Raw genomic sequence first — 13,339 nt, forward strand, 5'->3', positions numbered from 1 at the left:
TTTCTTCCCAACAGTTAGTTTTTTTTATTTACCTGGGGATCAGCACTTAAAAACATTTAGATATATATTATATATGTTATATAATAAGGAATAAGCCTTTAAGGGCTGTTTATATCACATTACATTAATTGATCTTGTGGACTTTTTTTTCTTTTAACTTCTTTTTCTGATACGCTAACGATAAAATAAATCACATTAACTTTTTTTCCTGTCTTTCGGCTTTCAGTCTCATGTGTGAAAAGCGAATTTTTGAAACTGTGAACAGTGTAAGACACCCGTTTTTGGTGAACCTCTTCGCCTGCTTTCAAACCAAAGATCATGTGTGCTTTGTAATGGAATACGCTGCTGGTGGGGATCTCATGATGCACATACACACTGATGTCTTTTCTGAACCAAGAGCAGTGTAAGCTTTCAGCCTTCCTATCATCTCCAATATCTTGTAAATTAATAGATTTTTGGAACTTGGCTGGTGGGGATACCGAGAGCATGACTTCTGATTTCTTGCTTAACTGTGTTTAGATTAGAAGATACCTCACTCTTCAGAATTTGGTTTAAGACGGTAGTGATTGTGTGTAACTTTGATGAAGATATCTGATTCATAATTACAGTGAGAAATTCTCTTTGAGTGAGGTATTTTAATATTTTTACTAGTTTAATGTGTTTTACTGTTTTTATTGGTTTAAAACGTTTGCAATATATATTTTGAATTTTGAGCTGTCCAGAGCTGTTTGCTGAGCTGGGTAGCTGTAGAAATTAAATACAGATATTCCTCGACTTACAACAGTTCATTTAGTGACTGTTCAAAGTTAACAATGGCACTCAAAAAAGCAACTGACGACCATTTTTAACACTCATGACCATTGTAGCATCCCAGTGGTGACGTGGTCAAAATTCAAATGCTTGGCAATTGGCAGGTATTTATGACAGCCGCACCATCCCCAAATCATGTGATCCCTTTTTGGGATGCTCTGGTAAGCAAAATCAGTGTAACAACTGTATTACCAACTTAACCACTCTGGCAAGAAAGGTTGTAAAATGGCACAACGTTTACTTAACAACTGTCTTGCTTAGCAACAGAAATTTTGAATTCAAATGTGATCTTAAGTTGAGGACCACCTGAAAATAAATAAATACATGTATCCGTGTTAGATTGACATGTATGTGTAATGACATGGTGTTACACAGCAAACCAATGTCATAAACTTTCAAGTGCTATGTCTGATCAGATAATTCCAAGTAAATGTAAATGTAAAATGAATTAGGACTTTGATCATTAATTTTACTTCCAGGACTCTACCTGTAATAAATTGTCCTCTACAGTTCCCATTGTGCAAGGTGTTTTACTGTTGTATTTTGCTTTTGTTTTTGTTTTGGTTTTGGTTTTGGTTTTGTTTTAAATTAACCAACTTGACTACCCACTAGATTAGCCAGTATTATCTGGCAAAGTTAACATGATTCTTGGGGCATTAAGCCTGAACAAAAGTGAACTTCTTACTTCCTGGAAAATAATAACTGCTGACAGTTGCCTTTGGGTGGTGACAGTTTTCTAGAGCTTAAAAAACAAATAGCTGCTGCACAGGGTTAGAAATCAGCAGATTTTAAGCTTGTGGGATCTGTTTTGTCCTCTGCCAGAATCCTTAAATCCACCCATCGGAGCAGTCTTTTAAAAACCTAAATTTTCATGACAAGTGAAGTGGAACATTAGACTTACAATGCAGGTTCCTTTTCTTCAGTTGAGAGAAGGGGCCTGAAATCTGGGTGGCTCCTGCTACATTCTCTGATTGGCAAGACTGAAAGTTTAGTAACAATCCCTAGAATGAGAAAGAGAACTCTTTGCCATATTTTTCTTGGATATTTAAAAAAAAAACATTTTATATTCCAAATGAAATTCAAGAGAAAAAGAATGACAGAAGAGAAGAAATCATTAAAAAAACTAGGCGTTCTCCATGGTAAAACATCAACAGGAAAGTAAAAATAATCTCCATCCAGTATAGAGAAGGAACTTGGGTAGTTAAGTCAAGTGCTCTATTTTTTGCAGTTGAATATTGAAATATGGACATTTAGAGTACACTATCTGTAAACAAATGGAAGCATAGCATCTCTACTGCACAACAAGCTTTTTAAGCAGTATTTTGAGAGTTATGTTTGTTTATTTATTTACATGTATTGGCTGCCCACCTCCAGTGGACTGAGCAGCATACAAAACTAATAAAACAGCTAAGATACTAAATCAACAGGTAGTGCAGACTTACATGCCTTAATAACATTAAGCCACAAAACAAAGTGGCCCCTGAGCAAGTAATAAACTTCCACCTTAGGAAAGAAGGTACCATCCTTATCTCTGTTCCAGAGGCTGAGGCTGCAAGAGGGAAGAAAGGCATACTTTCCTAGATCCCCACGAAGTGTCAGTATTTAATGAAGAGAACCTGGAATACACCCATTCTGCTGGAAATACTGGTTGGGCAGAAAAGAGATAAATGGTCTCTCAGATGTTCAGGCCCTATGCCATCCAGGGCCTTATAGGTATTTAGCAGCACCTTGAATTGCACTCAGAAGGCAACCAGTGTAGCTCACGTAGAAGTGGTGACACATGGACGCACCAAGAGACGCCCGTTTCTGCTCACACTGTTGCATTTGGAACCAGCCGTAGTCTCTTAGTGCTCTTCAAGTGGACGTTGTGTCCTAATAACATAGAATTCTAGTCCTAACTTAGTCATAAAGCCAGCTGAGTGACCTTAGGCTAGTCATGCTTTCTCAGGCTTTGGAAGCAGGCAATGGCAAATCACTTCTGAAATTTTTGCCAATAAAACTGCAGGGACTTGTCCAGACAGTTGCCAGGAGTCAATACTGACTCAAAGGCAAGAGAGAGAGGGAGGGGGGGGAGAGAGAGAGAGGTTTGAATTTTGTTGTATGCGTATACTATGTATATACATACAATGACAATAAAGTATTATTAAAATAAATAGCAAGACAATAACCTGCAGAAGTACCAGATTCCATTGCAAGAATCTGTTGTGATGCTTCCTCATTTACCAGGTTTTAATCCCGAGGACCACAAAGGACAGGCCATCTTTCTTTAGGTCTTCTATTAACAGAAGAAGGAAATTTTTATTTTCTTGAGAAATATAACAAGCTACATTACTAAAAAAAAGTCCCATAGAAGAGCTTAAGAACCAAAATGACTCCAGGGAATGTAAATGTTTTTGCTTTAAAAAGTTGCTTGTATCAAGCCCTGATAAGTTAGCCTCCTACTTCTTTGAACATAACAGAATCATCTTGCTATGAAAGGGATTATCTTCTCCTTGCCCTCAGATCATATTAAAATAGCTTCCTGATGCTCAGCAACTGGGTGTTTTTCAACTTCTCCAAAAGGGGAGAAAGGCAAATTAGTCCTACATTTGAACTTTACAGTCCATATTATATAATTTTACTTTTTATATTGAGTGCATTTGCTCCCCAAATACAGGCCGCAGAGTATTGGAACTAGCATTACTTCTGTCAAAGTCAGAAGCCTCTCTTGACTAGCTGAAAAAGCTTGCAGAGAATTAAGCATTGCTCTTGTGGGGATTTCTGGAGACTATTATGCCACAGTCCTGGTGAAATTCTGGGAAAAGTAAAAACAGCCACACCATCATATTTACTGTAGCTCAAGAACATAATGCCAGAACTCTACTGGATCGTTTGCCAAGGGATCCTGGAAGGCAAGGAGGCAATTCCTTTAGATAAGAATCAGGATAGGACCAGGAGCACAAATTTTGTGTCCAAAATTTCCCCACAGCAAGTATAATGGAAGCGTGCCCCAATTGACAGGCAGCATTTCCTGCATGGGAATCTCCTGAGATTGGAAGGATGGCTACATTGATGGCTTCTCCAAAGAAGCCTGAAGCATAGAAGATTTGCTCCATTTTATGGCTGCTCCTTCATCTTTTGAGCACTAGGAGTCGGGGGGAGATTCCTGCTCTGCTCTCACATGGATGTTGTGATTTGGGTCTGAAATGTTATTCTTTGCAATAGTGTAAATAAATGTGCAAAATTGATGAGTACTGAAACATTGTATTTCTCTCCAAACAGATTTTATGCTGCATGTGTAGTTCTTGGTCTGCAATATTTACATGAGCACAGGATAGTTTACAGGTAAGTATTTCAAAAATGTAGTGTTCTGTTTCATTTTATGTTCTGCTATGTTTGTGAACCTGGCTTAAATGGTGCTGTCATTATAATTAATAAAATTGTTCCTTTTTCCTAGAAGAAATGAATGCTATTGGATGTTTGACCATTGTTATGTTTTGTTCAGATTGAAAAAAGGAAACATTAACAATTAGTAAATATTTGCAAGTGGTACTCTCTCTAAAATAGCCTTGGGTAACTTCCAAATGTGTAGACTTTAATTATAGTCAATGTGGCTATTGCTGAGAATTTTGCAATTCTCCATTCCATAGGTCATGGAACCCAGCTTGGGGAAGGCAGCTCTATAGCTTAGCAATTACATAGTTGGGTTGTTGCTTTAGTTGTTTTACTTTTTTTAAAAAAAATTATTTCTTTCGTAGAGATCTAAAGCTGGATAATCTGTTGCTGGATACTGAAGGCTTTGTTAAAATAGCTGACTTTGGTCTCTGCAAGGAAGGTAAGTTTTGTTTTGTTTTTAAATGGCTGATAATACTTACTTCTGCTGAACATGTTGTGGTGATTGCAGACAGCAACTTTTCCCACCAGCAGGAGAATGATTAAGAAAGGAATGTGTTACAGTAATTCAGGCCAGGAACTCTGTTGCTAAGTGATGCAGCCACAAAGCATGATGTCATGTGACTCCATTGTTTTATGACACCAATTGCAGCAGCGCCAGTTGCTGCTGTTAAGGGACTACCATGCGACAGTTCGGTGTGATGTCACGTGACTGACATTTTCAATCTCCTGATGACTTTCCCCTTGAGTTAGCTTGTTGGAAACCAGCAGTGAAGCAGCAAATGGCGATCACATGGGCTTCTGCCAAAGCTGCAGTTAGGAGGATCAGTTGTAAGTCTCCTTATTCGGTGCCTTCGTAACTTTGGTCACTGAACAAGTGGTTGTGTTGTTAAAAATGGGGATTACCTGTATTTATGATAGGTGTGCTCTGCAAATGTGCAGAATGAAGATGTTTTATAAAATCCTATACCTCACTTTATGTGTCCTTGATGTGGTAATTGCTACGTTAATATGAGCAAGCTACAATCTCCATAGCAGGAAAAGTAGTGTCCATAGAAAGGCTTTATGAATAGGGGCATCGGCTGTGCAATATTAAAGCTTTAATCTTAAGAAAAATGTGCCTTGCTCATAAGTGGAGGCTTTTTTGTTTGTCCTCTAGTTTCCTCTGCTCTATTCTTCAGAGCACTGTTTCAGCAGCTTTCAGTATGATTCAGGAAACTGGGAGTTATAAATAGAAGTCCCTTAAATTTAGCAGTACCTCTTCAAAGTTACGTGTATGTCTATAACATTCTACTGTATCAAATGTTATCTTATTCCTACAATAGGGATGGTGGAAAAACAAGGCACAATTCAAATACGTTATTTAAAAATCTCTTTGTAAACTATTGGTTCAGATGTTAAATTCAAAGGAAGTTTAGTTATATTTTTGAATTCAGATTTGGGTTCAAATTGTCTTAATAATTCAGAACCAACCAAAACGGCATCTTATTGTCAGAACTACAAGCAGCCCCAATTGCCACTTGAACTCTTTGTTTATTTAGGATTCTTGCACTGCAAGGGGACAATAAAAAATACTTGGGGTACAATGGGAAACTAGTTCAGTGATTTTATATGAAGAACTTGTATGACTGCATATTTATAAATACCATTTTACCAACTGAATTAAAAACATGCATTTAGCCACTTTAAAAAAAAGCAGATTTGAAAACCAGGTATAATCCCGACTCAACACTTTGAATTGAAATATTAAATTGACTTCATTAAACATATAGACATCAAAATGATTTGAGTGTTTAAATGGAATTGACAACATAAATCAAATTTGATTCAGTCTGTACAACATATATGTGTGTGCGTGCGTGCGTGCATATGTAAATCTTTGTGTAATTTGTGTAACCATTGCAGGAATGGGATTTGGTGACAGAACAAGTACATTCTGTGGCACTCCAGAATTTCTTGCTCCAGAAGTATTGACAGAAACATCTTATACAAGAGCTGTAGATTGGTGGGGTCTTGGTGTACTTATCTATGAAATGCTGGTTGGTGAGGTAAGCTTCACAAAAAGTATGGAGGTTAATAAACACGTTGTTCTGTAAATGTAGAATGTCCTTTTCAGAGTACAATTCTCCTTATATCCGAACACATGGTGGTGGCAGATATTCTGCAAGTTTGGCCCTGGTCTCCCCCATTTGAGCATTCCTCAAGTGAATGCCTTAATGGGATTGACGTTTCATCCTCTTCTCAGTATTGGTTTACTTTAAGTTTGGTTTAATAATGTTGTTTGGGGACAAGAGAGAATGAGAGAGATCAGATACACACTTGCTTGATGCTACATGTATTATTTTAATACCTTAAAAATGGCTTTGCATTACCATTCCTAAGAATTTTTTTTTTCCCAGTCTCCTTTCCCAGGAGATGATGAAGAAGAAGTTTTTGACAGTATTGTAAATGATGAAGTAAGATATCCTCGATTCCTGACTACAGAAGCTATCTCAATAATGAGAAGGGTAAGACTGTATTTCTGAAATAGATATTGTAAAATGAAAGTATGTTTTGCTGGTACTAATAACAGCATCCCTTGTCCCAGCGCCATTAAATAGAAGTGCTGAAATTAAAGTGCCTTTAATTTAATGGCTGGCATGATACAACTGAGAACTTAGGACATTCCCCTCCCCTTTATCAATGGACTTTGGAGAAGGTACTATTATGCAAGTAGAAATGCAACCAGAGGCTTCCTGATGGTTAAAGACTAAGCCTTGAATGCTTACAAAATAGAAAATTAGATTTCTAATTAAATGCATGAGGGCAAATGAACCTGGAAAACTTAATGAGCAAATTAGCTGGCCTTATTCTGTTTAGCTTGCTTAAGCAGTATTTATAAATTGAAGGAGCTTCAGGACAATGTTTCTAATTGTCTAATTTGGTAAGCCTAGTTCACTATTCTGGTAAACCTCAAATGTACAAACAAAAGAAATGATAATTTAAAAAAAACTTGGTTTGACTACTATTCAGAGAAAACAGCTTCTGTTTCCTGTCTTTGTCTAAAACTTAGTATCTCTATCCAGACTATGATTCTGTACTTGATTTGTTTGGAATAGCATCATGATATACGTAGAAAAGAGTGGCCTGACTTCATTCCTGACATTGTTTTCAGCTTCTGAGGAGAAATCCAGAGCGTCGCCTTGGTGCCGGCGAAAAAGATGCTGAAGATGTCAAAAAGCATCACTTTTTTCGGGTGAGTGCCATCTCTCAAGCATGGTTACAATGTAACAATAGCCAGAAGCATAACACTTAACTGGTGTTTTTTTTTACAGTTAATTGACTGGAATGCGTTGCTCGCCAAGAAAGTGAAGCCCCCTTTCGTCCCAGTCATAAGAGGAAGAGAAGATGTCAGCAATTTTGATGATGAATTTACCTCAGAAGCGCCTATTCTCACTCCACCTCGGGAGCCTCGGATACTTTTGGAAGATCAGCAGGATATGTTCAGGGATTTCGACTACATTGCTGATTGGTGTTAATCTTTTAGTCACTGTGAATATTCCAGCCGATTTTTTCCCCAGGACAACTTTCTCCAGTCACCCTAAGAAGACCATTCTTCGGATCACTCTCCCTCTCTGCTGCCTGTAGCTTCTGATTTTTAAATCATATGAAGATTTTAAACAGTACTGTTTTTAATACAGAGGAGGCCTGGCCTCTCTTTTGTATAGCCTTTTTTGTTACTTTCTAACCTTGAGCACTGGAAAGCAATTTTGTGCAGCTCTTGAAGCTGATTCGGTGGGTGCGGGCTGTTTTCTACATTCACACGGGCACCCTTGTACTTGTATCTTTATTCTTCCAGAGAAGAAAGCATCACAAAACACCTACTTTACGAAGTGGGACCACAAACAGATAACTAAGCTAGACCGATCACCTGCCCAAGTTTTAAAGAAAGAAAACAAAAGCTGTCGGTCCTTTTCAGAAGGAGAATGAACGTCCCCCCCAAATAGCAGAACTCAAAGACTGTCTAGCACACTAGTGACTTGATTTCTCAAAATAATGTGTATTACAAACTAATGCCTTGTTTAACAAACTCTTACGGTATTTATTAGTGAGGATATGCTTCAAAACCTTACCTATGTCAAAGCAGTGTCAGTGCTTCCATTTGCAGGAAAAAAAAGACTGGTCCTAAAGGTTTTACCAAAGTCACTTGCTAAACAAATGTGTTTGCCTTTAAATCTTGTTAAACACTGTTCAGAAATAACCAGCAGATATGAAGAATGTAATGAATGTTTTTCTAGTCTTAATCAGGAATACTCCTAAATGTATGGATTTCCCTTAAATACGTTTATATTTTTAAAGTTGTGTATTTTCCACATTAACTTCAATCATATTCTAGCAAATCAGTATATCTAGTTATCTCATTCATCATACATTTGCTGTTCACAATGTTCAAAACATTCATGTTTAACGAATGAAGAAGTGTATTGTATACACCCAGTATACATGTATATTTGGAAACTATGTTTTGTTTAAATCATATAGATTAACTGTACACTTTTAGTTTTGTCCAGTGGCTGTTTGAATGTATTACTGAAATCCAGATTTAATGGTGAAAATCCACTTGTATACATTTTTATGGCCACTGAATTCAATAATCGTAATTGGAAATTACTGAGAATAAGGGTAAAAGCAATATGTTTTAAGAGAATGTATAAATATTTTTGATAAAACTTGTATATTTTAAGTCTCTTAACACTATGCTGTACCTCAAAAGTTAAAATCTTTGACTAGATGCTGCGTGTTTGCTTTACAGACTTTAAAGTAGTTTTTGTTACATTCTGAAAGAACAAAATCATGTTTAAATCAGTGGAAAGCAACATTCCACTTTGTCAGCATATGTGTTTGTGATCAACTTCATTTCCTAACACCAGAAGATCAAGAATAAGCATAAAGTTTTTAATTAGTAGACTTACTATTCAATCTGGAATGTGGTTCAGCATCAATAAATCATATACGGGGCAGATTTTGCAAGAAAGTAGAGTAATACCAATATGGGGTTTGTGTGGGGGTGCTTGGAGGTGGGGTATTTTTTTCATAATCTATTCCACCACCCCATTCATAAAATATTTTGTTTCACTATGATACCTGGGGACTCTAATCATATTTTATAAACTTACAAGAATATAAGGAATAAGAAGGTTGCCAGAATAACATGTGTAAATTCCTTCATAAGGAAGATAGATATTTTTTTATAAAAATCATGAATATTACTAAGTTGCAGTTTTTTTAAAAAAATGCACTATCATTTTTCAGTATACTAATTTAGTTTTTTTTATTTCAAATGGCTACATCTTAATTAAGCAAAACACTAAATATTGAGGTACAATCTGCCAACCCCTTTTCTTCCTTATTATTTCTATAAACAGCTAGGTCCCTGGTAGGTGCTTCAAATTTAAAATCCTATGGAAGAAACTTTTTGTAAGTATAAATTGTACAGAAATGTTTGTAATCTTGAATTTATGAAAATCACATTAGAGGCAGGGTATTTTCAATTAAGCTGAATGAAAGCACTAATTTTATCTACTTTTGAAAAATAGGCAAATTAAGTTTTAAACTCTAGATTGTAAATATATTTTGCTATACATATGTGGCTGCTGAAGCACTTTGTAAAAAAAATTAGGATATTTTAGAATGGTACACTATGCATTTAAATGAAATGTGCCTTTAACAGTAATACTATAAACTCTCTGCAATTAACACTCAAAATTTAAATCGTGAAATTTGTATAGGAAAAAAAATACTGATTTGATTATAATCTTGTGTTTGATCGTTAGATAAATGATGTCTTTGGAACTGTGTGTGTATTACTTTTTCTTTCAGGGTGGATAAATATCTGCTTTGTTTTTTAAACAATTAAGAAACCTCCCTTAGGTGCAGTCTTCTAATCAAAACAGTTTATAGAGCTGCTTAGGAAATTCCTTAATGGTTCACTTGGGAAACTGATTCTTTCTTTGAAACTTCTGTGCAGTATTCAGTGGGTAAACTGGAAGCTAAACTAATAATTTTCAGCATATGGTTTCAACCAGAATGTGTATCCCTCCCACACAGGCTGAAATTAAACTTCACACTAAGCTCAGTTTTATACTAATTACAATAGCCTAAGTCACCACACCGCTAAGAGTCACATAATCCAGTAAGCCCAAACTGCATTTATATTTAGCACGTTTACATTACACATTACAATTCATTGGGATTGGAAGGGGGTCCTAAGGCCAGCATTGAAAGCTTGGGAGGACTTGGGTTGTTACAAAGTGTTGCTGAAAATTGGCCCTAAAATCTCAGCTTTTATCTCTATCTGTTATTTTTTCACAAGGAGTTTTTAAAGCTGCTGCTTTCTCATGTACAAAATGAAATGATTCTTTTCTGATGCATTGTCTCATTGTACCCAAGAGAGAAACAATTCAAAATGATTGCGTAAAATACACTTAGAGCCCTTCCAAAACATTCATTGAGAGAAGCCCTTAATTTACTAGTTAACTGAGATCAGCGTGGATTTGTTAACACAAATTGCCAAGCAAACCTTGTAACTTTTTTAAGTACCGTGGCATCTCAAGTCATGAATGTTTCTGTTCGCGACCAAATCGAGTGATGACCCAAAATTTGGGAAAATTGTTGCTTCTGGTTGCAAACAGATCCTCTGGTGCCAATCAAATACAGCCGCACAGGTTTTCCCTTCCGCACATGCACAGTAGGCATATGCACAGTCGGTCTCGCTTCTGGTCATGACCAAATCGGGTTGCAACCAAAGTCCTGGAACAGATTACAGTCATGACCCAAAGTTCCACTGTAATTTAATTAATGAGAAATCTATATTCATAATATACCTTATTTCTGTACAAAATATTCCATTAGATTCTGATCGGAAAGCTAATTTTTAGTTAGATATGACAATGATATAGGTACAAAGCTGGCTTGATATATTCAGAATGGTTTACTAGAGAGATGTATCAAATGAATAGCACAAAAGTTAATGTTGAAGCCTTCTCACTTTATTTTCTCATTAATGCCAGTATATGAGAGGAATGGAAACCTCAAAGTTGTATGATACACAGTTTTATGGTATAGTTAAAGATCAAAACAACCTAGATGAATGGACTGAAAACAAAAATTAAATTGAATGCATGCAGAGTTTGTCACTTAGGAAACAAAAATCAAGTGTACAGTCATAAAATGAGAATACCTGTCTTGGTAATCATTCTTAAGAAAAAGATCCTGGAACTAGAAGAAAATTCTGAAGTCGAAGAAAAATCTGCACATGTCCAGTTCTGGGTGCTGCACTTTGATTGAGACATTAGAACATGTTCAACTAAAGTCAGGATGATCAACAGACTAGAAACCTGAGTCCTATGAACGAAATTTTGACAACTGAAAATGTTGGGTTAAGAACAGGGATGTCAAACTTGCGGCCCATGCACTGACCACGCCTACCCGTTTTAGCAAAGGGCGCCAAAGTTGCAATATATCATGTGACAACGTGATGACGGGAGTTTGACACCCCTGGGTTAGGATAATAAGGCTGAAAATACAATAGCAATCTTCAAATACCTGAAAACATCAGAGAAGCCAGTCAGGGTCTATTGCAGGGGTCTGCAACCTGTGGCTCTGGAGCCACATGCGGCTCTTTCAGCTTTCTGCTGCAGCTCCCTGTTGACTGGTCCCTCCCCTCCCTGTCACTCCTCGCCTAGTCAGAAAAGGTAAGGGTGATGGAGACTTGCTCCATATTCCAGAGCAGGAGGTGACTGGGTGGGAGTGAGTGATGTCGAGTTGGCCATGCCCACCCAGTCACACCTGTTGTTAAATTATTGGTTCCCAGTTTTTTCTGTGGGAAACAGATCCAAATGGCTCTTGGCCCTTGGTCTATTCATTCCAGAAAACCAGATAAAGAAGTGAATTTAAATAAGGCAGATCCTGATTGGATATTAGGAAAAAATAAGAGACATCAAACATCTTTTACTAATTATGTTCAAGCAGAAGTTGAAAGAGGTTTAATTTTGATCTCTGCTAAGCAAAGGGTTGCCCACATAATCCCAACATTAAAATATCTATGCTTTGCATAATAAGTATATCTTCATGCTGTTAAGCAATTAATATTTCAATTATCTCAAGATTCTAAAATGATTTAAGCCCAGCTTGGTTGTTGTTTTAACTTTTTGGTTACTTTATCTTTTGTCTAAAGTTAATCCTATTTCCTAAAGGTTTGGACCCATTACTACTTAAGACATGATTTTTAATCATTGTGGTTTTTAAAAAGCCCTAGATAAAATTCATTTACTGGACTTACATATGAAAAGTCTGTCTGATTAGATTTTGATAGAACTGCCCTCGTGAATTACATTCAAGGTGGTTTATTGCAATAAGTTGGATTTCTGTGCCCGTACAGACTACTGCAAGCAAAGACTGACACAGCCATTTGATGGCATTCAGACACTAACACAAAATAGGAGAGAACTTGCCAGGACAATACCATCTTCTGGTAACGTTCCTTAACAAAATAATGCCAAATTTTAGACCCATGAAATTGTATGAATGCAAACCACTTTCATGAACAAAGAACTTACAGAAAGATATGAGCCTCCAGGATTAATTTTATTTTTCATATACATTGTAAAGTTTTGTACTAAGCAGACTTAAAAAAAAAAAATTAAATTATCATGAGCCAGATCTTTCACGTTATGGCTGTTGAAGCAGCAAATGACATCCCCCACTAAAGGAATGAACCTGATTTTCTATTTGGACAAGAGCTTCTAGTCACAAAAAAAATTCTATTTCTAATTCACCTAAATGCTGCATAATCATTAAAGTATACATTTTCCCAGTTTCATCTCAATGGCCTGGAGGGACTATGGATCTCCCTCCCCCCACACACACACTTTTCACACAAACTCACACACATTCTATTGTTTTCTGTAACCTTCAGCTCTGCTAAAGAAAACAGTAATGGCAGCAGGGAGCTGCTGGAATATCAAGTTGGAGAGAAACATGTAGGGAGTAGAACCTTGGATTCAGTTTCCTTCCTGTTCAACAATGATACTCAACTATTTTCAATGCCTTAGTCTACTTATTGTCCACTTATTTTTAACTAGACTATCATCATCGTCGATCAAAAAAAAATGTTCCT

The 13,339-nt window shown here is 36.6% G+C and overlaps 1 protein-coding gene across 3 annotated transcripts in view; it reads left to right on the forward strand.

Moving 5' to 3' along the window:
- Positions 1–10,014, forward strand: part of PKN2 (protein kinase N2) — a 73,686-nt gene extending 63,672 nt beyond the window's left edge. For all 3 annotated transcript variants that reach the window (XM_087930132.1, XM_087930133.1, XM_087930134.1), the window contains 7 exons: positions 227–403; positions 4,072–4,134; positions 4,548–4,624; positions 6,088–6,230; positions 6,582–6,689; positions 7,337–7,417; positions 7,497–10,014. In XM_087930132.1, coding sequence (XP_087786258.1) covers positions 227–403; positions 4,072–4,134; positions 4,548–4,624; positions 6,088–6,230; positions 6,582–6,689; positions 7,337–7,417; positions 7,497–7,700 — 853 coding nt within the window. In that variant the 3' untranslated portion in view covers positions 7,701–10,014. The remainder of the gene's footprint in view (positions 1–226; positions 404–4,071; positions 4,135–4,547; positions 4,625–6,087; positions 6,231–6,581; positions 6,690–7,336; positions 7,418–7,496) is intronic.
- The last annotated feature ends 3,325 nt before the right edge of the window (positions 10,015–13,339 follow it).

The sequence above is a fragment of the Pseudonaja textilis genome, chromosome 3 (assembly GCF_049901715.1).
Source record: "Pseudonaja textilis isolate UNSWEBS1 chromosome 3, rPseTex1.2, whole genome shotgun sequence".
In the NCBI taxonomy this organism is placed as follows: domain Eukaryota; kingdom Metazoa; phylum Chordata; class Lepidosauria; order Squamata; family Elapidae; genus Pseudonaja; species Pseudonaja textilis.